This window comes from Rhinolophus ferrumequinum, chromosome 20, assembly GCF_004115265.2.
Source record: "Rhinolophus ferrumequinum isolate MPI-CBG mRhiFer1 chromosome 20, mRhiFer1_v1.p, whole genome shotgun sequence".
Classification (NCBI taxonomy): domain Eukaryota; kingdom Metazoa; phylum Chordata; class Mammalia; order Chiroptera; family Rhinolophidae; genus Rhinolophus; species Rhinolophus ferrumequinum.
In genome coordinates this window covers 10237621-10264815 of record NC_046303.1, presented here as the reverse complement: position 1 = coordinate 10264815, position 27195 = coordinate 10237621, and the positions used below count along the sequence as shown (strand labels likewise).

The 27195-nt window shown below is 39.0% G+C and overlaps 1 protein-coding gene across 3 annotated transcripts in view; it reads left to right on the top strand.

Moving 5' to 3' along the window:
• Positions 1–27195, top strand: part of BBS9 (Bardet-Biedl syndrome 9) — a 364058-nt gene that overhangs the window by 17190 nt on the left and 319673 nt on the right. For all 3 annotated transcript variants that reach the window (XM_033088825.1, XM_033088826.1, XM_033088827.1), the window contains exons 5-6: positions 1341–1405; positions 3987–4100. In XM_033088825.1, the coding sequence (XP_032944716.1) occupies positions 1341–1405; positions 3987–4100 (179 nt within the window). The remainder of the gene's footprint in view (positions 1–1340; positions 1406–3986; positions 4101–27195) is intronic.

Here is a 27195-nt window from a genome sequence, read left to right as displayed (position 1 = left end):
TACTAGTACTTATCTATACGATGTGATCTGCATTTAGAGATATGGAAAACTGGCTGGAGCTCAGAGCTTTAGATGGTCACACAGTCAGGATTCAGACCCAGGTCTGCCTGACTCCACACTTCACTGTCTTTCCATGGCATCTGTTCTTTTTCCTTGGAAAAATTGTTCTGAGTGTTCAGGACACATAATACAATTTTTTAAAGGTAATATTGATTATGTGATAGTTGTGCATATTTGTATTTTCCTGTAGTAGAGTGAGTGGTGAGTATTTATATATTCATCATAACAATATTTTTCAGGTAATATCTCATATAATTCTAATTTTGTAAGCGAGAGACTAATACTCTGAAAGATTAAACCATCAGACAAACATCCAGGTGCAAAGTCAGGACCCTAACCCAGGTCTTCAGGTTTCCATTACAGTCCTTCTAGTTTAGAACAGAGTCTGTAGAACAGAGGTCACACACTGGAGACCTGCTTGCAGATGTGTTTTAAATTGTAAAGAGTTGCCAACATTTGAGAAGCAGGAGATTTCACATAAAATCCCTTCATTCTGGCTTTTCTTGGGGGAAAAAAAAAAGTGGCAATTTGGCCACAAGCCCAGAACTGAATAGTAGTCGCCTCCTTTAGTCTGGCCCCAGTTTCCAGTTGATCACAGCCATTTACACCTTTTCCTCATTCATATCCACTGTCTTGGCCCTTGAAGACTTTGAATTTAGGATTTCTAGACGGCGCCTTGTCTCTGGAAATCACTTGATAGGGGCTGGGAAGTGAAGTGGCGACAGTGGCTGTTTATATCTATTTGAGATTTCGTGCAAACTGAAATATTTTCAATACCTGTAATAAAATTTCACAGCTGTGATAAGTGCCATATAAAATCATCAGTATCATTTAATAATGGTTAGCGTTCCGTGGTGCTTTATACTTTACAAAGCGTTCATATGATTTTATTTCATTTAAGTGAACCTCTTATTTTCCAAAAGAGGAACCAGGCTCAGAGAGATTAAGTGACTTGCTTAAGGTCACAGGTGAATTAACAGAGTCAGGACCTGACTTGGATCTCTTTATTGTGGCAGAGCTTGAGGTGACTCTTTCTGGAAGGTTCCCTGGGCTTCAATCTGAAGGCAGCTCCTTGAGTCAGTGTCCTTGAGCCTCTGGGATTGTCAAACTTGCTGTTTGTTGTTACCTTTATTTTTGAGTTTAGAATATGATCTAGTGAATTGTTTCATTTACTCATGCTAGGCTGTGGTTACAATCTCTTTTAAAAACTATTCTACATTTTTTTTTTTGGTTACATCTGAAACTAATATTTAAATTTTAAAACTTTCCCCATTTTTCAGAGGTACTGAAATGCTTCATTTGGCTGTGTTGCATTCTAGAAAACTTTGTGTCTACTCTGTCTCAGGTAAGAAACATTTTTTTCTCATGTAGAATTTGTATGAAACACTGGGCTTCTTAATATTACAAAATAAAAGATACTCTCTAACGTTGACTTGGCAGAGAACACAAAACTTTAGGTTGAAGTTCTTCTTATCTTGGTTAGCATTTTTCCATTTTCATCTGTTCTTCCAGATACTTGGGCTATTATATTTTCTTGGCCTGCTATTTTTCCCTCTGAAATTTCCAGCAGAGGGTTCCTTGTTATTTCCTTCTTCCCAGGAATTGTGTCCAGTGTTGCTTATGACTACTAGAGGCCAATTCTGGGTATTGAGTCTTAAGAAATGTCCAATAGACACAACAAAACTCATTAGATGCTGCGTCATAGTGGTTTAAAGTACGTTTTCTTTGGTGAACCTCAAATGTCCTCTCTTTACAGTTTCAGTTTCTTGACTTTTGGTTGTCTTTACTCAACCAGACCTTAAGGCACTTATTTGAGGCTTGATTAGGTTTCATTCTCTGACACTGCTCTATGGGTCCAAGTAGGATTGTTAAATGTAGTTTGGTTTCAGCATTTTGGCCCTTATTAAATATAAAAGGTAACTTTAAAGTTTTTGTTTAGTTATTAGATAAGTTTTAGTTCAAGTTGAGTAATTTTTATGGATATCAATTTTGGGATATCAATATTGGATATCAATTATGGGTACAGTAGAGCTGAGAGTCCGGGGGCCCTATTCCTTATTCAAAAGATACTCTCCTTTGGAGTTTGCCGTAAGTGATAGCTTCTAGGATTTAGATATTTCACACACATTCTCTTGATTTGGGCTTTCTTTTGTCTTTTGCTTTTAATTTGAATGATGATTTGTATTTATTGTCACTGAGCTGGATATTCTTAGGCAGCCTCTTTCTGGGATGGAGAGCTGTTAGATTCTTCAGGTGGCTTGGCATATAGGCAACCTGGCATATAGTATATGGTAGGCATCCTTGTGGGATGAATAAGTGAGTTAACTTCTGGATAGTGGTGAGGCAGTTGGCTCATTCTTACTGTCTACGTGTTGTTTTCTTCCTTCTTTTCCTTCTCTGTTACCATCACTCCCTTTGCCACTCTCCACATGAAAGTCCCTATATACCGTGTTTCCTCAAAAATAAGACCAGATCTTATATTAATTTTTGCTCCAAAAGACACATTAGAGCTGATGGTCCAGCTAGGTCTTATTTTTGGGGAAACACAGTATTGGCTCAGAAAGACACAGGCCTCTCGAGCTCCACTCCAGCCTAGGGCCTAGGCAAGGGATGAATGTATGTACCAAAAAAGCCTATGGGAAGAAACTGGCGTGTTCGCTCACAACTTGTTTATGAGACGTGGGTATCCTCCTTCAAATTAGTGTTGAAAATGGAAGTGATTTGTCACAGGAATGGTGATTTTATCACTCTTTTATTCTTTGTATTCATTTATAAGCTTTGTATTCTCTGGGGAGGAGGAGTTCTCTAAACTCCATTTCCTTATACCCCACCTCTTTTCCCTTCTATGTCTCTCATTTCTTCAGCGTCTTAGAATATTCGTAGTCTGGCAATTTGTATATTTTTCCTGGCATGGCTTAAATTGAGAAGCAGGAAAGTTAATGTTTTGGTTCTCTTGAAAATGTTTCTTGAGGCTCCAGATTGAACTTTTACCTAGCGTTTACTGTAACAGGGGAAGCATAAACATTTTCTAGTTTAAGTAAAACCACTGGTGTCAGCAGATGAAAGTGTTAGCTGAACTTGACATCCTTACCCCTACTGCCCTCCTCTCTCATATATTTTTTGTTTTCTTTTATATGCTGTGTGCTTCTGAAAAAAGGTTGAGGTAAACTAGAGGAGATCCCCTGGAGACACCAAACACCCCTTTATAGTCAGTGGCTACTGTGCTGACTTCTTTTTGGTGGGTGATCTATCATCAAAAGCTTGCTAAATATAGAGAAACAGCAGGGTCTTGCTGACATAAAGTTACCCCATCTTATCATAGTCGGGTACAGAAAAAGCATCATATGGCATCTCAGATTCTTTTCTGATGGGCTTCAGGTTCCGAATAACTGGTTACAGATGTGTGAGCTTAAGTACTGTATACTTGCTGAGGGAAGCTTTAGAAGATCTCTCCATTAAATTAGAATATAATGCATTAGGGCTTGAGTATTTTGAGAGTTGAGACAGAAAATTGAGTTTTCTGGAAGTGTGGGGCATTTTTTTCTTAGACACATTGAGTCATGTCTTTGCTGTATTATTGTTTATAAGTGCAAGGAACTCAACCTCATTTATTTCTGAACTGCAATTGGAGGGTTTTTTTGTTATTTAAATGATTACACTTTACTCAGACATAATGGAAATAGATAATAAATTGTCACCCAGGGTCGTATTTCATCTCATGGTGTAATCTAGCTGAGACTAAATTGTTTTAACTGTGCTGACATTCTGTGTCATCAGAATTGTTCATAATACATAATGTTTTAGTGCTTTGTCATTTTAAATTTCACTGAAATGGAATTACTTAGAGTTGGTGTAGAGGATGAGAAGAATTAATATTTTTAAATGTAAACAAATACAAAGCAATCCTGTTGTTTTTTTCTCCTTAGGAACCTTGGGTAATGTGGAACATGGGAACCAATATCAGATCAAACTGATGTATGAACATCATCTTCAGAGAACAGCTTTCAATATGACTTATGGATCATTTGGTGGTGTAAAAGGTAATTTGCTTTTAATCATGAGTGTGTTGTTGCAAGTACCAGAGTTAGAACATAGCAGGTCCTTAAATAACCTCATTTAGTTCATTGTTGTTTCATTATAATGTTGATGAGATGCTGTAGAAACTTAACTCTTTATATCAGTTAGCTTATGGTAAAATTGGTTTCATTTTATGGGGTTTAGCTTAAAGTCAAAGAATCTATGGCGTTAAGTGAGGATTTACTGTATTTGGCCATATAAAAATGGAGGATTATGTGGTATGAATCTCAGAGAGTTAAACGTATTTTACCGAAATTTTTATATTGAAATACCCAAGCAAAATAATAAAAAAGGAAAACTTTAAACGCTGAACGTGTTTGATTTTTCATATAACCAGCACATTTATATGGTCTACAGAGATATTTCTAAAACTCCTTTTTCTTCAAATTTTGTCTTTTATACACGAGCTGAGCGAAATTGAGCTTTTTCGTGGATGAGGTGTGTGCCTGCCTCTCTCAGTAGAAGAAGGGGATGAGTTCATTGACGGGGGTCCCTGCCCTGTCTGCTGTAATCAGGGTGGAGCTGCAGACCCCTCTCTGCTCCTCACTCACCCCCAGGGCCACCGCACAGCCTTTTGCAGGTTTTTCTGCACAAGGGCACATGGACCAGGGGCCAGTGGCTGCTGAAGTGCTGACCTGACCCTTCTTGTCAGGCCATGTGCCCTGGCTTGGAAATGTCAAAAGGCATCACCTTTATCAAGCACTAGTTCCGTGAGGCTGGGTTCCTCCCACCTTCGGGGTGTCCTTTTCCAATTAGCAAGGGGTGACCCACAGTGCACACACCCCAGTCCCTGAACCCCCGGAGTTATGGGGTTTGGTGCTCGCTTGTGTACACTGTTGTAGTTGGCATGGGAGGGTTTTTATTAAGAACTCAAGTCCTTTCACTCCCCCATGACAGGGTTATGCTAAATTGAGGACAGAAAGCCAGGTGGTGACACACACCTATGTGATTTTGTGTCTGTGTATGTGCAGGTGTAACCTGCAGAACATGTAACTAGGGATCTTATAATACTTGAACTCATTTTTGGCTCATGTTTTTATGAGTTTAGTGTTTAACCATTGTATTAAAAAGTAGGCTACCTATGTTACACTTTTTGTTAGTGACATTAAAAAACAACAACTTTATTTTGGAAGTATCTTTCATTCATCTGAACTCAGTTTTTTTCATACATAGAGGTAAAGGCAAGGGATAGATGAATTTGAGCATATCCGTGAGCAGTCAGGAATATTTTTGGGTGGTGATGTGCAAAGAAACACTTTACGTGATCGAAGTGATAGGATACAAAACTCTTGGCTCGATTGCATAATGCTTAACTTGAGTTTGTAACAGGAATGTTTGGGTTATTTGACAAATATTGGAGATGTCTAGATTGAGGTGAAGAGAGGAGAGAAAAAGCGAAAATTTGATGAGGCTAACTTCTGTCAGTGAAGTGTCCCCTGCCAGTCTCAGCTCTTAGAACTGATTTTCACTGTTCTTTAAAAAAAAGTCTGACATGTTTGGGGGACCGAGGGCTTGTGTAATTAACTATTTTCAATTCTTTTCCATGAGAAATCCCCAAAAGGCAAATTGCTAAATTCCATACATCTGGAGTCCAAAAAATTTGGATGTGAGGAAAAAGTGCTTTGGCAAAATGAAAATAAAGTGTTGTTTTTTTTTTGTAGCATCAAGATAGTCCTTTAGATCACGTGTCAAATGTTATCTTTTATAGATTCCACTATACTTTTAATTTTATTATCAGGTCAAGTTAACCCAGTTAAAATGAAGTTTCAAATAAATAAGAATAAATTCTTTGATTTTTGTGTGACATTTTTGCTGGATTTAATAATGGACTTCAAAGTAATGAGAGTTGCTACTAGTTTCGAAAAGAACAGATAACTTTTTTACTTATACGATACCTTCTCTTAGTTCTTAAATTAGGCCTTACATTTCAAAAGCACTTTTTGAAAAAACAAGAGGATATTCCGACATGTTTTACTTTCCTATGGTTGTGCAGAATATTTCAGTTTGAAACAGAAATATCTGAGTAGCAGAAGGAATTTTTCCATTTCATGGGTTTGAAACACTTATGTAATATCATTGTGGAATCGACAAGAAAACATGAAAAACCAGTGGAGTGGCAAATTGGTAAAAATTAGCCAGATGGAGGGGTTGGTAGGGGGAATGGTCAGTTAACGCCCATGGATTTCTGTTTGGGACGATGGAATGTTCTAAAATTAGATTGCAGTGATGGTTGCAGAGCTCTGTAAAGACACTAAAAATTGTTGAGTTGGACTTTAAAGAGGTGGTATATAAATTATATGTCAATAAAACTGTTTAAAAAATCGCCATGGGATAAAACCTAGTGCTAGAGGGGTGACCGTAGTCCGTACATGCTACATTGCGCGTAGCCATGTAAAATGATACAACACTCTTGTAAGGCAGGTGGGCTATTAAGGACCATGAAAATGTTCTTGGGTGCTGAAAAGTGACTTCCATGTATGGGAATGTATATTAGGAAATGTTCCAAAATATGGGAACGTCACATCAAGTTGCCATATATTTATTTATTTCTTCCCTCTTTCTGCCCTCCCTTTCTTCCTTTTGTATATACATATGTGTATTTCTCATATAGAAAATTTAGAAATGACCTAAATAAGAAATAGAGGAGAATGACTAAGTAAGTTTTGATGCATGGATGCAGTGTGTTATTATAAAGCTAGTAAGATTAAGTTTTGTTTGCTGGAATGAACATCTTTGATGAACATGATCTTTGTGCACATTTCATTATTTCTTTGGGACAGAAGATAGGAGTGGAGTTATTGAATCAGAAGGTTATATTTTTTTCTCAATCTGAAAGCTCTCCACTCCCAAATTCTATTAATATATAAAGAAATTGTAAAATATACTGAACTTAGGAAGAAGAAAATAAAAGTCACTCCCAGATATGCATATGTCAAAAGACAGCCCATTTTGTAAGCCTGTCTCTAGTGTTTCTCTAATGTGTGCCTTTCTAGGAGTGGGCAGATCAATCCTTTAATATGAAAACTTCCTTATACTTGATCTGAGTTTAAAAAAGGAGTTTCAAAAATCCTCAGTACTTATGATGCCTTCTTGTGTAATTATTAAGTTGGTGAACTATGTCAGTAGTGTTCAAGAAAGGAATTAAAGAAAACCTTCCACTATTTTAAAACAAATGTAGTGTTTAAAGCACGGGAAGAAGTCTGTAGGGGTTTTTTTTGTATGTGCATCAGAATGAACTACCACCAGGGGGCAGTCCTCTACAACCTTGGGCCTTAGTTGCTACTGCCTTTGAATAAGCTGTATTAAGAAATCAAAAAGGGAGGATTTTTGATCTCAAGTAATACTTTGCCTTTTGCTAAAAATAAATGCAACTTCATCAAGTTGCAAAAAAGTAATAGAATGGTTCTAAAAGAAATTGATTATAACAGGTAACATCTCTGAATATAAGGTAAAAGTGCTTTCTAGCTGCGCTTCTCGAAGTTCGATTTGCATTCAAATCATAAAGGGATCATGACACAAATGCAGGTTCTGATTCTGTAAGTCTGGAACTGGACCTGAGAGTCTGAATTTCTGACCGTCTCCCGGGTGATGCCAAGTTGCAGCGATGTGGAGTTATGCTGCTGCCCAGCACCCACCGGCGTGTTCTAGTCCAGGAGTGTTCTAAGTGCTTTCCAGGCTGAGAAACTTACCCAAGATACACTTAGTCAACGGTGGAGGAGGGATTCTAATCAGGCTCTGCTTCCAGAAGCCTATGGTGTTAACCATACTAAACTGCTGCTGTGTCTGGGCTGTGAGTAGATTAACCTTCTTCCTAACTCAGAAAAAAACTTCCCTGTTAGAAAGGGCTGTGCCTTGGTTTGGTCCAAGTTAGTGTATAACTGTGATTCTTCATAGATTATGGAAAACATGTTGGGTAACTTCTGGGTCAGATATTTGCTTTGTCAATTTCATTTTTTTGGTTGGTGCTTTGGTTTATAAGAAAAGACCCTCCCAAAGCCCCCCTCCAATAATCAGAGAGGTTTTATGTGGGAGGGTAACATAATTTGAAGTTAGTATAAGAGTAATTACTGTTTTTTAAAACATTTTTTTGTTTGTTTACTTGTCTGTTAAGAAAATCTTTCGAAAGCACATTTTATACATTTGTAAAAACTCAAAGGTACATTCATTTAATGCAGTAAGGTTTGGTGTTACCTCAAGCCTCAACCTGGGCAATGTTTATTAATGAGAAAGAAGTGATAAAGAAATAGGAAATCTAGTTTTATGAACTAGTTGAAGAATATTTGACTAATATCTTCCATTATTCAGATTACTACCTACCATTCCAGAATTTAAATTAAAAATTTTTTCCATATTATACTTTTTAGAGGGAAATAACTGAAATGTGCAATATTAATGGCTATATTGGGCTTTTTTATTACAGAAGGGGTGTGAGGTGATGTTCTTGAAGTTAAAAAAATGTTTGTAGTTTCTTTGATTTAAATCTAAGCTACTTTTTTAAAAGGAACATATGAGTCTGTGTTTTTATAAAAATGTTAGTTTATCTTTGCTTTTATACTATTGACAAATTAATGCTTATAAAATTTAATGGGTGGCATAAGTAAGGACAAATTACAGTTTGGAAATATACTAAATCAATTTTGAAAAGGTGAATTTGAATTTATTTTAAAATCTGTTAGTAAAATTGGTGGGGTTTATTTGGTTTGGTAATTTGAACTCTACTCGTTTTGAAAAAAGGAACAAATGATATTTCTGTCAATTTTTTTTCCTGCTTTTGTTTCTTTACAGCCCTATGACTTTCTATGGTTGTTGATATGGTTCTTTACCTAGTTAATGTAAGCTTGCCATTTCAAACTAGTATTTGGAAAGGGGCGGGCGGTATTGATATTGACTGACAGAAAGCCAGTGGTAGAATGGAGAAAGGATGTTATTGTTTTAAGGTCAACAACTGCATATACTTAGCTTGGTAAAATAAGATGCTTTATGAAGTCTATGCAATATATCCTGCTACCATCAAGATACTTGAGTTAGAATTTCCTTTACTCATGATCTGACTTAGAGACACTATAGTTAGTTACATCCTCAGTTACGCAAAATTTGCCGTTGGGCCGTGACAGGTTGATGAACCTTATAATGTATAAGAATCTTTCAAGAACTTTCCTTCCTTCTTCGCTTCCTCCCTCCCTCCCTCCCTCCCTCCCTCCCTCCCTCCCTCCCTTCCTTCACCTCCAATGCACATTTACGGAGAGTCTTCTGAGTGCCCAGGCACTGTACTAGTTTGTTGGAGTAGAAAGATGAATTAAACAGACATTTTATTTAATAAGAAGCTTACAACCTAGGGGCAATAATGACTAAGAACTAACTACAATATAATGAGGTACATCGTATTGGAGTGGGCTTACTACAAAGTTATGCTGGAGCCCTGAGGATAGAGCGGATCCCTCAGGATGAGTAAATGTGTGTGTGAGTGTGAGGTGTGAGTATGTGTGTTTGTGTGTATGAGTGGGAGTGTGTGTGTGTGTAGGAGTACATGAGGGTGGGGGAATGTGCTGTTACCTTTTTTAGTTCTAACTCTTCATTTTCATCTACAAGGTTACTAATCCCAGTTTCCTGTAAAGGAGGAATTTTAGGGTTTTGAATGTAAAACTTTCATTGCCCATAGCATGAACCATTCAGATTCCTTCTGGAATAGTTTGCTCCTCTTGAGAATATTATTTTTCAGACTTTGGAACACTTTTAAAAAATTACTTTGCTTTACAGACCTTGGTGTTTTCAGGCTACCAGATTGACTTACCTATAGCTCAAAGCCCTCAGTAGTGCAAAACTGTCTCCCTTTAGCTACCAGCTGATCCTTCATGGAGAGGATATAGTACTCTATAGGTAGATAGAGTGCTAGGCCTATGCTGTTGAGAATGACAAATTGAAGGGCAGCGGTAAGAAGAGGAGCTAACACAACATGTGTACATCAAGAGATACAGAGAGACAGGAGAGGATGGCATCGTGGAGCGGGAGGGAAGAGAGTTTCAAGAGGGAGAAAAGGAGGCAGGCGTGTCAGAGGCTGAGCAGATGGAATATCGAAAAGGAAACATTGCATTTTGCCTTTTGGAGGTTATTGCTGATCATAAGAAGAGCAGTTTTAGGCAAGGGTAGGCGCATGCATCCAGATGCCCCCCAAGGAGGAAGCCATAGAGAAGAACTGGAAATCCCAAAGGAAAGCTGTTTTGTGAAAAGGTTTGGCCGTGAAATGTACCAGAAAGATAAGGCCGGAGGGGAGCAGGTTTTATGAGGAGGGAGAAGTCTTTGAGGGCACAGGGTGAGATCTTGATTTGACGAGCAGCATGCCTCCCGTAATACTTTGTTGAAAAAATTGACTTGAAGACATTTTTATTTGAAAAATTATGCTGTTTGGATTACGACGGGCCGGTTTTGTTCCTTAAAATTTTATTGCTAATCACATAATTTGTGCTTTATAGTCATGTTGAATTGCCTTGTTTTCATAATAAATTTGTGGTTTATGGGAAAAAAAGACTTTTTAGTACTTCATTAGAGATTGTCACCACCATCTGGTTCTTTCTTTCATTTTTACCCATCTCCAACATTTTTTGCTCTCCTTTAATTAATTTTTGTTTTATTTATTTATCAATCTGTCTGTTCGTCTGTCTGTCTACCTACCTACCTACCTCTAAGTTTACTGTGGTTACGAACATTTAACCCAAGATCTACTCTCCTAACAGATTTTGAAGTGTATAATATAGTATTATTATCTATAGGCTACTCTAATTTTTAAAATTAGTTTTCTTGATCACAAATTTTTGTTTTACAGGAGGATATTTATATTTTGAGCTTACCTGGTTAACAGACAACTCAAGTCTTAGAGGAATGTTACCGTTAAAAGCAAAACCTCCCAGTTTCTCTCTAGGGCACAAGTCTGCTTTTCCATCAGGTGTGCTTCTGTTCTCTCTCCAACCTCGCCTTTGGTACAACTGAGAATTCCTTTGATTGCATTTGACAGTTGGCTTCAGCAAGAAGAAGAAATTGACTGATTATCATCATTGGTGTCTTCAGTGTGATCAGGTCTGGTTTCTCTCTTTTCGTCTCTTGCTTCTGTTTCCATGGGCTGTTTCCTCCTGGTCACCGATGGCTATAGCAGCTCAATGTCTTACGTCTCAGATTCTAGTCCCATGTGAAAAAGTGCCTGCTTTCCTCCTAGAAGGCTCAGCAAAGGTCTCTTTCCAACTCAGTCGCTCTGATTGGGCCATCTCTGAACCAGTGACGGTCACCGAGGGAATGTGATTAAGCTTAGGCCTGAGTTACGGGTGTGGGAGGTAGTAGGGTCAGTCCCCTTACCACTCCGACTAGGAGGGGGGAGGAGCAGTTCTGCGGGGAGCATCACTGAAGAAGTGACTGTGGTGAGTTTGAGCGTTTTGGAGCGAACCACGGAAAAGGATGACTATGAGATGGCAGTGGCACGCAATGACCTTCACTCGGGGTGGTGCTGTGTCAGGACGGCATGTGCGGGAAAGCCCTCACAGTTCACTTTCCAGAGACAGTGACACAGGACCACCACCCAGAAGGGGAAGGGCCAAGGAAACGCCCAGGGGAGGGGGAAATCCGAGCAGGTGGTCTGTGTCCAGGCGATGTTGCTCAGATGCAAGACGGTGGGTCTCGGTCTGGAAGCCGTGACTCAGTGTCTCTTACAGCCCCAGGAGTTGTCTTCTCTGTAGCTAGTGGGTGCCGGGTGCATTTTGCAGGCTTTGCTAAGCAGACACACTCTAACTGGCTACAAAGATGCCAATGTGGGCTATATTGAAAGCAATTTGAAGTCTGAAAATTTGAGTTTGGCCTTTGTGGGCTTTGATTCGCTGTCAGCCTGCTGTGAAGAAGTAAACAACATGAGGCCAATATGTATTAGCCGCCTTTAACTCCTTTATGTAACATTAACGAAAGAGTGATATAGGTACCAGGTGGCCAAACGTGCAAATGTCCATCGTGCTTTCGGTTTCCCTTCCTCTCCTGGAACCTCTTTGTGCTGCTTTACAACTGACGGGAGAGGCAAGCAGTGGCAGTTTGAGAGTGTGCCCCAAGGTGCGGGTATGGGTTAGAGGGGGCAGGACTCAGCAGTCAGGGTCTGCCCTGCTCTGTACCGCATGCAGTCTCGTCTGGCACATTGCAGGGGGGTGTGGGGGGGATAATTACCCAAATGTTCGTTCCTATTTAGAGATTTGTAGTAATTCAATTTGAATGCTTTGCAAGGCCATTTGTCTTGTTTTTAGTCCTGGTGTACAAGTATGGCGGGCACGTCCCTGCGTTCTTTACAGACTGAAGCTTGAAATAATGTCAGGTATGATTTTTACTTCATCTTTTCCTCTCTTTCAATACTCCCCAGACCAAAAGGTATATCCGTTTGTTGCAGAAGTAATCATCTTCACAAAGGAATATTTTAAACATATGGACCTGGAGAAAAGAGAAAATAAATGATCTAGCACCATCTCCTAAACACAGCCACTGATGACAACTTATCAGTGTACAATAGACTGAAACCCACCATGTTTCAACCTGAGCTAACCCAAAGTAATTTTATATTGTTGGAATTTAGCTATCTCACCATCAAAAGGGCACAGCCATTGACAAAATATATTTATCACATAAAATCTGGTGGTGTATAATGTGGGATGTAAGCAAGTAATGGAAATAAATGTTAAATAGATACATTTCTTAGGAAAGCGTTTACTTGGTATGAATATATCTTGAAGTCAGTTGAAGGATTTATTAAATATTGGTCCTAATTTTGCATCAATTATAAACACATGGATTTACTAGCAAACAGAAAAAACACAAAATACATCTTACTTGGGTTTGTCTGCAAGTAGAAAAAAATAGCATATTATGTGAAATTCCTAAATATTTGGTGATGGATATATTTTACCTGTAAATTCTTACACTCCAAATCAAACTTGCCTTTTCTTTAAAGTGGCAAAAAAACCATATGGTGATTGAAACACTATGCCCATTTTATGTTGTAGAAAGCTTTCTTGAGCTACACATACTGTGTGTCCAAATCACAGGTCAAGATTTCTGGTAACAGTATCTGCAGGTGGATGGGGAGTACCATGTATCAGTACTCTGGGACTGATAGAGGAGTACCATGTATCAGTACTCTGGGACTGATGGGGAAGTGTGTATGAGAGATCTTCTGGCATCAGCAACCTCTCTTCTTGCTATTTTGCCTTTTCTGGTTCCTTTTTTCAGTTTGTATATTGGAACAGTGTTTGTAAATGACTTTTGTTCCATGAAATTTGAAATTTCCTGACATGAGGTAGTCTCTTAGAGTCATTTTGGGTCTGTTCCTTTTACATCCTGTCCTTATTATGTGGATAATTCACTGATTGTTTGAAATCTGATAGATGACACAACAACCGCGTTTTGCTTATTAACAAATCCTGCAAGTATTGTAACATTGTATTTCATATATATATTACATCCTTAGGGTTTTGGTTTGTTTCTCATTTTGTTGTTTTACCTCTGCAGCCTGCCATATCACCCCGTCGTTTCATGCTTGCTTCATTTAAATTCATATTCTTATTAAACTGCTCAGTAGTGTGAAATGTTTTCAGAGAGCTTTCTTTTGATTCTGGGTTTTGTTTTTCATCTGTCTTTTGTATGTTATCTTCCCCTCTCCCTTTCTTCCTTGCTTTTTTTCTGTAGTGCATTTGAGATTTGTCAGGCCAATCACCTTTTATCTTGCTCAAGCTTAGCCTGGCCAATTCCTTCTGGGCCAGATGGCCTTTTTTGGTGCTGGTGAATTTTCCTTGCCTTTGCTCCTGCCCAATCAGAGATGAATTTATTTTCCCTTCTTATTCACTGTTTTGAGGGCTGGATGTTGCTCACTGTCTCTGCCTGTCACTTGTCTGTGGGGACAGTGGGGAAGGGAGGGGCAGCTGAAGAGGGCATCTGCGGATGATTTGGCTTTAATCCTGTCTTCCGTGGTTTGGTTAAGTGCCTTGAATCACTGTTCACTCCACCTGGATGGCCTGTAATTTGCTATCTTGGAAGGTAGGGAGGGTGTTCTGAGACTTTGGACTTTCTCTGCAATCACTTCCAGGTCTTTTCAAAGTCAGCCCCATTTGTTCCTTCCGCTGTTTGACTGTATCTCACCAGAATCCATTTTTATTCCTCCACTTTTCTTCTGGCCCCTCGTGGATGTGTGTGAGACTAGCCATGGCAGCTCCTTCTCTAAGCGTATCTTCCACCCCATCCTCATTGCTGGAGAGATTTAAGCTGGCTGTTATTTTTATGTTTTGCGGCCATCACTGCTGTCTCCCTTTTTGCGGAAAAACACCAACATGGTGACATTTGTTTTTCTTGTCTGATAGAAAGGGACTGTGGGGAAGATAGAGCTTTTGTTATTCTGAGTGTCTCTCCAGGCTGTCTGATCTCCGCAGGATCTGTCTTCCTCTAAATTTGAGAGTTTTAATAAGGTATTCAGGATTTTGTTTCTTCCCAACCTCACCACCTGTTTCCTTGTGTGGAGTTGGGAGTTAGCACCTTCACAAAATGTACTAAGTCTAGTCCTGAACATTCTGGGAAATATCTACGTGTCTTGGTGGTTACCATTTTTTGAAGATTATGACATGAAGTTGTATCCTTCCTTTGTTTCATTGTGGCTGGAGTATGTTTACTATTTTTCATCATTTACTTATTTGTTTAATATACAACATGACATTTTGAAAGGGTTTTTTGAAAGTAGTCCTTGGACTACCAGATTTGAACAATGGATATTCATAAAGGTTTTGTGGATTCAACAGTTCTGTTGTTCGGATGGTTCTGGTAGACTCCTGGATAGAAAACCTTTTGTTTCTATTCTGTTATCTATCTATTTAGTACAGATTAGTTTCTTTGTACTTGGTGTGAATATCTTGTTGCCAGATTGTTCTTGGCTTTTAAATTGTGTGCGTGTGTGTTTTAATGTGGTCAAATCATTTCTCTCCTGGCCAATTTATTCTATTTCTTGTACGCGTGTGAAGTTCTCTCCTATACAGTTTTGGTAGTTCTGTCCTCTGTAGTTTGGTTTTCTAGCAGGAATTTTTATGTTTTTTTAATAGAGAAATCTGCATGGATAGAGAGCTAATATTTATTATCTCCCATATGTTGTGCTACTGCATTTAACACTGTAAGTAAGATAGGTGACTTAATCACCATTTCTCAGATTGGGAAACAAGCTCACAGAAGATAAGGGTCTTGCTGCAAATTATACCCGGTCCTAGGGAGCCTGTGAATCCAGAGATATCTGATTCCAAAGCCTACGTTCTCTCTAATACAGTACCTATTATTTAATTGCCTTGTTAGTTAGAGAGAGGGTGTATGAACTCTGAGAGAGGAAGAGGAGGGAGACTTTTCTGTAAGCTTAATGAGGGCAGAGACCATGTCTTTTCGTTCAGCACCATATCTAATCAGTCCTTGGCACAGGATGGGTGCTAAGTAACTATTTGTTGAATGAATGAACCGAAATAGCTATGTCACTGATGTTGTACATGTCAGGTTTTCGAGGTTATTTTTCAGAAACAAATGTTAGCTTAGTGCCTCATTCTAGCCAACTTCTGAGTTTCGTTTTCTTCTTTAACAAACACGTGTTGAGTATTTACTACATTGCCTGGGTTATGGAAATGACTGTCTCCCACAGTGGTCACTGGAGGTGATGACTTAGGCCTCTTGTATTCACCTTTACTCTAAGTATGTCTCAAGATGCCAGTGAAGCAGCATTCATGCAAGTCAAGCTTACTGGAAGCAATAATGTTTTCTCATCTCCTTGGAGTTGTAGTTCTATACATTATCCGTCCTTTTGTTATTAGTATGTTCTTCAGCATATAATGTGATATTCAAAATTATTGAGTACTTGTGATAATATCCACAAGTCAAATTTTTAAGTTTTAAAAAATTATTTAAATTCCTTACTCTTTCGTAGAAAACACATTTCTTCCTCTCTTTAACCCTTTATCTCTTTTCTCTCTGTGCCTTGTAGAAGCTCATTTTCCGTTCACTTTTCAGTTCTTTAATTTTACTTGGATTTTTTTCAGTCAAATAGAACTTCAGAAAAGTAGAATTTTTATCACGGAAAGTTTAACGTCAGAGTGTTGACATAATATGGACGCTAAAGATCTGAGAGCACAGTAGTCCCACTTTTGTGACTGAGGTGGAAAGAAAATACTCTAAATAAAAGGTTCAGTATGTTTGGAATATAATTGTCAGTAAAGGAGGTGAACAGATTTTACTAATAATATATATGAGGATGGGAGAATATTGTTTAAAATCATAAAATGACTTCTATAAGCTTGCATGGGATTATATTGTCACATAAATAAAAATTCATGAATTCTTTGGATGGAAAAGCCCGCCAAAGAAAATAGTGAACTAAAGAATAAGGAAGTCGCCTTTTGCCTCATCGTGAGGCAGCCCCAGATAATCAGCTCCTCAGTCTTCAAATAACTTCTAATTGTTTAAACTGAAGCCTTTTTCTTGTCTGCCAAGGAAATGGATTAGTGGCCACATGCGGCCGCTGACACACAGGCCTTGCTTCCCAACGCCGTCTGGGTGCGTTGATTGTCATCCGGAGAGTGAGCTGGTTTGCTCAGCTGGGGTGAAGGAACAGCCAGAACACAGCCTGGCTTTTTTTTGTATGGGGATACTAACAAAAGATTAACGGTATTTTCTTCCTAGGGAATCAACAGATAATGTTTTCATAACCCTTGTCTCACCAGTGAGCCATGTGGCCCTATTTTCGAATACATAGAGTTGCAATGCCAGAGAATAATGTTTGAGAAGAATTCCTATGGTGTGCTGGCTCCCGTTCCATGCCTAAGAGTTAAGGTGTAGGTGTTTTATAATATTGGAGAACTTCTCTCATTTGTTTTTAAGATCTTTTATGGATCCACAGTGAAAAGTCAGAAGATCAAGGGGATAATTGTATTGATTCTCATCCTGTGCTGGTTTTTCTCATATATATGGTATTCATTTATAAAATCTCTGGTCCAAGACCCATAAAACAATGTTACTTTCAAATAGCGTCTTCCTGTATATTATGTTGTATAAAAACCTTTAGTTCCTGGGGGAAGGTTATAAAGAGGGTTCCCTGTAGTCTGCAAATTCGTTTTTTACGTGATCATTTAAAGTTGTTACTTTCCCTGCAAGGTGAATTCTGACTCCTTCTATACATACGCTATAGAAATTTAGTGGTTAAATACCTTCTTGCCTACTATGGCTAAGAGGGGGAAAGGCTAAAAAGAATGTTTGAAGTTTCTTGGTGTTGTTTGAAAAAAAATAATAGGTTTTTTTTATGGTGGCTGAATGCCAAGACTGGAAAAGTGTTATGGGAATGTCCGTGGTCATTGCATTTGATGAGAGGATAGTTAAATATGGTCGTCTCGATAGGATTTGACAGCCATTTTTGATCTGTATACATTATGGTTCCTTTCTTAACAGTGGAGTAACTAAGCTATTACATATTTTATTCAACTGAGGAGGAAAATGATTACCATAAAACTACTTTATTCAAATGACACTGTGATATAAAATTTTCCAACAGTTTCAAAATTCATCTACAAAACATATTGCCATGGGAAATGAACAATCTTCCCCTCTCCCTAGTTGCTCTTGAATTAACTTGATTCAGTAACCCTTTTCCATTCTACGTGGAAGCTCTCGCTTGCAGATTTGAATTCTGAAACACAAGGGAGAGATATATGTTAATGTTTAATATGAAAAACAAGTGTTTGTGTTGACTGCTACCATGTTAAAGATATTTTAAAAGTACGGTAGTAGTACTCCACGAAGAGGGTGTGTGTGTGTGTGTGTGTGTGTGTGTGTGTAAATTTAAAGTAGATTATCTTTTTGATGGACATTTAGGTGATTTCCAGTTTTTGACTAATGTGAATAAAGCTGCTATGAACATCTGTACGTAATTCTTTATGTGGACAGTACAAAAACAAAAGTGTCATACAAATATAGGATGATTTAAAAAAATTATACTGCTAAAAATATGTATTTTTTTTTTAAAGATTTTATTGGGGAAGGGGAACAGGACTTTATTGGGGAACAGTGTGTACTTTCAGGACTTTTTTCCAAGTCAAATTGTTGTCCTTTCAATCTTAGTTGTGGAGGGTGTCATTCAGCTTTAAGTTGTCCTTTCAATAAAATCCTGTTATTCTGTGGTTTTATCAGCAGTATTAGGCTGTTCTTGAATTGATCAACACATAATATAATTTAGTTGTGGGGGGCGCAGCTCAGTTCCAGGTCCAGTTGCCGTTGCTAGTTGCAGGAGGCGCAGCCCACCATCCTTTGCAGGAGTCGAACCCCAACCTTGTGGTTGAGAGGACGCGCGCTTCAACCAACTGAGCCATCGGGGAGCTCAGCGGCAGCTCACCTCAAGGTACCGTGTTCAATTGTAGTTGCAGGGGGCGCTGCCCACCTGCAACTACATCCCTTGTGGGATCCCTTGCGGGAGTCGAGGAATTGAACTGGCAGCCTTGAGGTTGAGAGCCCCCACTGGCCCATGTGGGAATCGAACCGGCAGCCTTCGGAGTTAGGAGCATGGAGCTCTAACCGCCTGAGCCACCAGGCCGGCCCTTAAAAATATTTTAAATCCTTCTCATTATTATATACTTTTAAGACTCTTGAGATTTTGAGAGTAGAGTTCTAAGTTTCATCTTCTATTTCATATAGTACATAATTTAAGTCACTTCTGGCTAATTTAGGGTATCAGAAATGATTAAGCTTGGCATATCAGAATAAGTCACCTCATGTTAATATTTGAACTGTATTTTTTTTTTTCAGTCTCGATGTGGCTTCTTCTTTATATCCTTAGTTGTAAAACTTCTGTTCAGCTAGACTTCAGATGGTTCTCTAGGTTGATTTTTCTATAATTTAGTTGTAATTTTAATGTGGTCTCGGGGGGAGGCGAGCACAGCGTTTATCTATTTCTCCATCTTGGATCCCTCTCTTCACTGTATTTCTACCGAAGTTAAAAATAATCAGGGTTTAAATCTGAATTTCCTTACATTGAAATTTGTGAATAAGAACCTTTTAAAGCAGCATTACTAGATCTTTGCTAAAATAAGACAGTACTATTTAAGATGGAAACAATAACTGAGGAGTATTCCTGAATCTAATTTGGAAAGTTATATTCATGATTTTAGGTGACCGTGAACATAAAATGTGTGGGTGGAAAATTAGGATTTCACATAGCTTTTTGCAGCTGGTTGATTAGGTCCTATATAGTTAATTGTCCTAAAGATGAAATTTGTACAAGGTTTTGGAAGGCAGGAGTTGTATATTAAAAGTGCTTGTTTCCAAGGTAGTACAAATGGGTTTTAACAATCCATCATCTTTCATTTACCAAAGGAAATAAGGAAAAAGAAAAGGAAAATGTTCAGTGGGAACAAAACGTTGAGATGGTGAAAAGCTACAAGGAAAGAAAAAAGACTTTAGAAAGATTACTAAAAAGAAACTAGCTTTTTTCCTCAACAATCTGTCTGAATTCATTTTGCTTTCATTATATATCTAGCCTGGAGCAAAGTATGTTGAGTATTACAACAAAGAGGGTGTTATAAGGAAGACTTTTTTTTTTTTCAATAATAAAATATAACATATGTGTAAACCATGCAACTTTGTAACAGGAAACTTTATAATAAGGGAGGACTGTGCTTAGCTTTTCCACAATTTTGGAAGAATGAGTTTTATTAGGTGTTAGACAAAGAAATTATCAACTGACTTTTATGCTGTAAGGTTGAAAGATTTGTTATGACCATTTCTAGACTTGAGCAGTGGTTTTAATGTAGGTCCTGATATATTAGGAACAGTGCCTAGCGCTATTAATATGTCTTCTGTTGCTCGTTCTGTTAAGGAATATGGTGTTTAACTTTTGCCTTTCAATGAAAGATTATTCAAAATCCTGTTATTCTGTGGTTTTCTCAGCAGTATTAGGCTGTTCTTGAATTGATCAACACATAATATAATTTGGGAACCCAATCAATGGTTCTTTTCTTTTTGAAAGATGGTGACAAATTCTTTTGAAACTTGGGAAATTGGCTCCATCATTCATCCCTTACACTTTCTTTGCTTCTACTGCCCAACTTCCTGAAAACCATATTGTTTTGATGTCAATATCTAGGATAGATTATCTGTTGGGGAATCAGTGTGTATTAATTATATTGGAATAAATGTAAACCTGACCTAAGATGCAGATTAGTAGGTATTGGGCCTAACAGGTTACTCATTTAATGAGGACACTAAAATTGGGGATTGCTAATATGCCTGAACTATATTTCTTGTAAATTTTCCCCAGTTTTCAGATGAACTGGCAATAGCTATGTTTTTCTGGCTTTTAAAGGCTAATATATTATGGTAGAGTTCTAGGATTTGTATAGTACTTTTTATAAAATAGTTGAGCTCTTTGTATTTATCACACAGTTATTGAAGTGAGCTAGAAGTGTAGAAGGCAGTCTTCTAACATTTGGCTTTTCAATAACCTTTAAAAAAAGATATTATACCTACTCATTCTCTTCCCTCTCCCACTTAAAAATGATTACACACCATGCATATTTACGTACTATTTTAAATGATAGTGAGGGAATTTAATGATATCCTTTCATATGGTTCAATCCACTGCAGGGCTGTTAGAAAATCAGGGATGAAATTTTTAGGTTTAGGAGAGAGATGGTAGCAAGATACAGTGTTACATCTTAAAAATAGACCATTTACTTTAAAGCTTGCAAGATCACAGAAGCATTCAAAATAACTTTTAACGATGTGCAATTAATTTGATAAAAATAGAAAGTCAAATAGTATAAACACGCTTATAAGGGCATCAGTTTCCCTCCCTCCCCCCACTCTCCAATACGATTCATTTCTGCCCTTATTTTTTTCTGATGATTAACTCCTTATCTGTAAATACACCACTGTTTTTGGATTCATCGTTTTTAGATTTTGTCTATTGATGTACCTCAATGATAAAGAGTTTTATTAATGACATATCTTTTATCCTTCTTCCAATTATATCACTATTTTCATTTTTATTGCCATTCACGTCTGTACCTACAAACAAGATACTTAAACTTCTATTTCCTGTTCATCAGCTTTCAACCCCTTGATTCCACCTTTTGTAAAACTAGCATATCAACCATTTTATCTTTACCATTATTTCTTTCTACCTTAAGTCTCTCAACTGATGTTAACTCCAACTTTATTCTTACTTTGTCAAGGTTAATAATATTTACATATTGGCCTGTAATTATAGCTAAATCTTCCATATCTTCTCTATAGATGATTCTAAAAGTTAATACAGGGCCGGCCCGGTGGCTCAGGCGGTTAGAGCTCCATGCTTCTAACTCCGAAGGCTGTCGGTTCGATTCCCACATGGGCCCATGGGCTCTCAACCACAAGGTTGTCAGTTCAATTCCTTGAGTCCCGCAAGGGATGGTGGGCTTTGCCCCCTGCAACTAAGATTGAACACGGCACCTTGAGCCGAGCTGCCTCCAGGATGGCTCAGTTGGTTGGAGCCCGGGCTCTCCACCACAAGGTTGCCAGTTCGATTCCTCGACTCCCGCAAGGGATGGTGGGCTCTGCCCCTTGCAACTAAGATTGAACACGGCACCTTGAGCCGAGCTGCCTCCCAGATGGTTCAGTTGGTTGGAGCGCGTCCTCTCAACCACAAGGGTGCCGGTTCGACTCCCGCAAGGGATGGTGGGCTGCGCCCCCTACAACTAGCAACAGCAACTGGACCTGGAGCTGAGCTGCGCCCTCCACAACTAAGATTGAAAGGACAACAACTTGACTTGGAAAAAAGTCCTGGAAGTACACAGTGTTCCCCAATAAAGTCCTGTTCCCCTTCCCCAATAAAATCTTTAAATAAATAAATAAATAAATAAATAAAAGTTAATACATACTTTGAGTATGTAAATATTATTCAGTGTAGTGTACCAGAATCCCATTTCCCTTTTTGAGTATAATGTCCTGTGCTACTCAAAGGAAAATGTTCCTAGTGATTCCTTTTTTTTTTTTAATTAGTTTCAGGTGTACAAAACAATGTAGGAGTTAGACATTTTGCCTCCCAAAGTGATAACCCCCTCCCCCAATTTGCTAACCCTCTGACTTCGTATATATCTATTACAATTCCATCGACTCTATTCCCTATGCTATGCTCCATATCCTGTGACTATATATATTAAATTATAGTTGACATACAATATTATTCAACTTCAGCTTCACGTGTACAGTGCAGTGGTCAAGCATCTACATCACCCATGCAGTGGTCTCCCTAATAAGACATGATTCCTTTTTTTTTTTTTTAAAGCATACATTTCCTTTTATAACTTTTCAATTCCTCAAGGTATTCTAGGCTTTCAGTCATACTATCGAATCTGTCAGTTTCCTCTAGTTCCTGGGGGACCTTACTGTAATCCTGGAGGAATAGGAATTCCCCCCTAACCCCCAATTTGTTACTTTTTGAGTTATTTCATTTTGTTCTGGAGTAATTTTTGTTTTTTTCTTTTGTTATTCTAGGGCTTTTCTTATTTCAGGCTTTCCTCACATGTCTGGTTGTCAGTTTTTATTTGAGGATGAATCAATAGAAAGAGTAATACAGTGAAAATGGGTTGGGCTTTTGACCAGCTGGCCTAGCTTTAAAGTGAGTGGATGGGGATTTAGCTTCAATTAGGGATCTGCAAAAGTCAGAATGAGGCGAGGAGCACTATGTATTCACAGGAGCTAGTGTCTATACTGATCAGTAGGGTTCTTCCTAGCTAGGTCAACGTTTTTAAAGAGAAGACTTCTTCCTCTCCTCCCCATTTTTTTTCTTTTGTGTTTTGGGCACAAGGGGCAGTAAATACCTGGCTGCTGAATATATGACAAGTGAATAAAGGGAAGGAAAGTGGACAGTTTGCTATTTGGCTGTCCTTGACTGGCTGTCTATCATCTGTCTGTCTGTCTGTCAGTCAATCAATCAATCATCTAATCTTTCTTTGAAAACATTTTTCTAAAAAAATTTTTATTGGGGAATATTGGGGGACAGTGTGTTTCTCCAGGGTCCATCAGCTCCAAGGCGTTGTCCTTCAATCTAGTTGTGGAGGGCGCAGCTCAGCTCCAAGTCCAGTCGCCGTTTTCAATCTTTAGTTGCAGGGGCGCAGCCCACCATCCCATGCGGGAATTGAACCGGCAACCTTGTTGTTGAGAGCTTACACTCTAACCAACTGAGCCATCCGGCAGCCTCTCCGGAAGCTCGGAGGCAGCTCATTGTCTTCAATCTAGTTGTGGAGGGCGCAGCTCACTGGCCCATGTGGGAATTGAACCGGCAACCCCATTGTTCAGAGCTCGTACTCTAACCAACTGAGCCATCCCACCGCCCCTGTAAGTTGTAAGCCAGGAATTGTGGATGAAGAACAAATATATGTAAGAAATATATTTTGGTCATTTGAATGACCACATTTATATCTCTTATAAATCACAATATTGTACCCATTAACAATCATTCTCCGTTTCCATCTGAGCTCCCTAATCCTAGGCAACTAATAGGCCACTTTCTGGCTCTATAGATTTGCATAGTTGGGACATTTTACATAAATGGAATCCTACAATATGAGATCTTTTGTGATGGCTTTCTTTCACTTATTGTAATGATTTCAAGGTTTATCCATGCTGTAGCATGTATCGGTACTTCATTCCTTTTATTACAGAATAGTATTCCATCACATGGATATACCACGTTATATTTATCTCTTTGTCAGCTGATGGGCATTTAGATTTTCTACTTCATGGCTATTGTGATTAATGCTGTAAGAACATTCATACACAAGTTTTTGTGTGGACATAGTTTTCATTTCTTTTGGGTATATATCTAGGAGTGGAATTGCTGGGTCTTACAGTAACTCTATGTTTAACCTTTTGAGGAATTGCCAAATTATTTTCCAAAGTTGCAGCACTGCTTTTAATTCCCACCAGCAAAGCACAAGAGTTCCACCAAAGGATGAAGTTCTCCACATCCTTGCCGACACTTGTTATTGTCCATCTTTTTGATTATAGCAACCCTAGTGGGTGTGTGGTGGTATCTCATTGTGGTTTTGATTCGCATTTCTCTGATGGCTAATGATGTTGAACATCTTTTCCTGTGCTATTGGCTACTCATTTATATTTAACAGGTAAGCAATAAACGCTGACTGAAAGCCATGTGTTCCTGGGGACAGTTAGGGGACTACCTGGCTGTTTTATTGGGGACTCAAATATCTGTGGCTGTTGGTCTTTTCTATTGAGGTGGTTTTCTTTCTCTAGCGATTTCTTTAACTCCTTTATGGGTATCAGGAGCCTAGTCTCATGTATTCTGGAGCTGGTAGGGAAGGGAGCTAGAGGATTGATTATCCCAGATGTAGACTTTTTCTTCATCTGTGTATTTTCAGGAGCTTTCCTTATTCCCATTCTGTTCCGTACCTGGTGTACCCCTCATCTGCAGCCCCTCGTTTAGTTCAACTTCTCTAGAGATTATACTTTCTGTTTCCTGTGGATGTCTGGGTATTTGTAAATTACATAGACTTTTAAATAACTGCCTTGTCTTCAGATCACACCTCTCCCCACTTTCTGTGGTACCCCCGGTGCCTTTACTTCCTGAGTCTTTTCAGAATTTGATGGGTTAACAAATAATATTTCTCTTTAGGCATTTAGATTTGACCTTGTTCTGCTTTTCTATATTGTTTACCTTCTCTACGTTCCCTTTCCATCCTCACAGATTGTGGTTAGGCCTACTGCAGTTCTTCTGATTTTTTTGAAGGAGTTTATGTCCATTTGTTTGTTTTATTCCTTGTTTGGGGTGGTTTTTTTTCTTTCTTTTCTTTTTTCTTTTTACAGTAGAAGGAGACGTAAGAGTCTTTAATTCACTACTTGACATAGGAAGTCATACTTTCATACTTGCTCTTTTGATATAATGCTTCTATAACATATTGGGGAGAAACTTGTTCTCAAAGTCACTCCTCAGGTAGAAGAAAATATGAGTGGCTGTCTCCACAGGCTCTTAATTTCTGCCCTGAGTGAAATAATAATAAAGGGGGTCAGAATGGTTGCCAGGTCATGATTATAGAAGCTTGGCCGTAAGTCATGGGCAAAAGCTTGGTTGTCTGCTCCTATAGTTGACCGAGTTATTTCACCTCTGGGACCCAGTGAATGTTCAGACAGTTGAGTAATCCCACCTTCAGGCACATGGTTGGCAGCAGGGCAAGTAATATCTGAGTACTTGGCATAATAATTAATGGAGGATAAAAGAGGAGTGTAAACGTTTGATAGGATTCTGTCTCTCTGTTTCCTACAATTTCATTTTTATTGCTATCAATAGGATTAGTTTTGCTCAGAGAATGGGGGCGGATTTGGCAGATGCTAGGATTACCATCATCCTAATACGGTTTCCGGAGAGAGAGAGGCGACGAATGCTGTGTTCTTCCACCATCTACTATCAGAGCATTTTAACCCAGTGTTCCTTAGAGATTCTCACAATCCCAGGTTCCAGTTTTCTATTTCCAGTTAGGAAGCCTGCTTCTGTCTTACAACAGCATATAAGTAATTTCACATGGCTCTCCCACTATCACCCAAAACTTAACGTATCTGAAAAAGAGTTGGTATCTGAGATAAGAGTCGGTGTCTGTGAAGCATTCAGTCCTGTGCTTGGTTCCATTTACCCCTTGTCTGCCTCTAGTGTAGCAAAAGTCACTAGAAAATAAGTCTCTCCTAATAATTCTAACCAACGAAGACCTGCCAAGGACTTTGAGTAGCTCAAGTTGGATCATATGCTCATTCTGGAGCCCACCACGAAGGTCAGAGGACGGGATGCTCTTACGGGTAAGGTCTGGGTTAAGTACTCAGCTCTTTGGTAGCCAGTGCAGGTTTGGGAGGCAGTGCGTCCTCTTTGGATCACAGAAATGCTGTCTGGCAAAAACCACATGTTTGCTGTACAGAGAAAAGACAAAAGTTTAGAGTAGTGGTTGTCAAACTAAGTGTCCACCACCTGGAAGGCTTATTGAAACAGATCGCTGGGCTCCACTCTCAAGAGTTTCTGACTCAATAGGACTTGGGTGGGGCCCAAGAGTTGGCATCGCTAATAGGTTCCCATATGATGCTGACACTGCTGGTCTGGAGAACCACAGTGAGGACCCACTGCTTTGGAACAATGGCTCCTAAACTTTAGTGTGCAAAGAATTTTCTGGAAGGGCTTACTGAAAGTGTATGTTCTAGGGTGTTAACTTCCAGAAATTCAGATTTGGGAAGTTTGGGGGGGAGCCTAGGAATCTGCATGTTTAAGTACCCTAGCTAAGTCTTATACAGGAGCCACCAGAGAAATGCTGCTCGGTAGGCTTCATGTGGCAAAGATTATAAAGTAACCATCCCTATTTACTTATTTTTACTGAATTGGAAAACTACGTTTCTGATTTCCATGCGTACATTTGTATCAGGATGAAAATGAATCTCAGGCCATGTCACATTTCTAGGGAAGTGATAACAAGAGATGTGGTTCCATGTGGCCATGGAAGAGGCAGTTGAAGCAACAGGAGGCGCTACCATGGGAATTTGAGCCACTTTAATGTATGCTTTCTTTCCTTATTCGTATATTTCATTTCTATTGAAGGATGAAATGCTGCTTCACATCTCAATTGCATGCCTCACTCGATGGGGTAACCCACTTCATGGTGGGCAGCGCTGGTCATGGGTCATGTGGCCACTTGCCGTCCTATCGCTGGACGTCCAGTCTGTGCCGTGGCCCACTAGAACCAGGAGCTAATTCTCAGTGGAGAATAATTGTTGCTAGGACTCAAGGGCATTTCAGCGACCTCCTTTGGGGGCTTTTCAGAGGCTCCATAGAGCGACCTGTCTGCCGTAGATAATTCAAGTACCATTGGGTCTGCTGGGCCGTAAGGCCGGTGGCCTGCATTGCAGCCTGTGTCAGATGTGGAGACCTCTCTCCCTCTGGCTCTATTTAAAAGTAGCAGCTCTACTTGAATGTGCTCTATCTTCTAGAATTCAAAGAGACTCCAAGTTTTG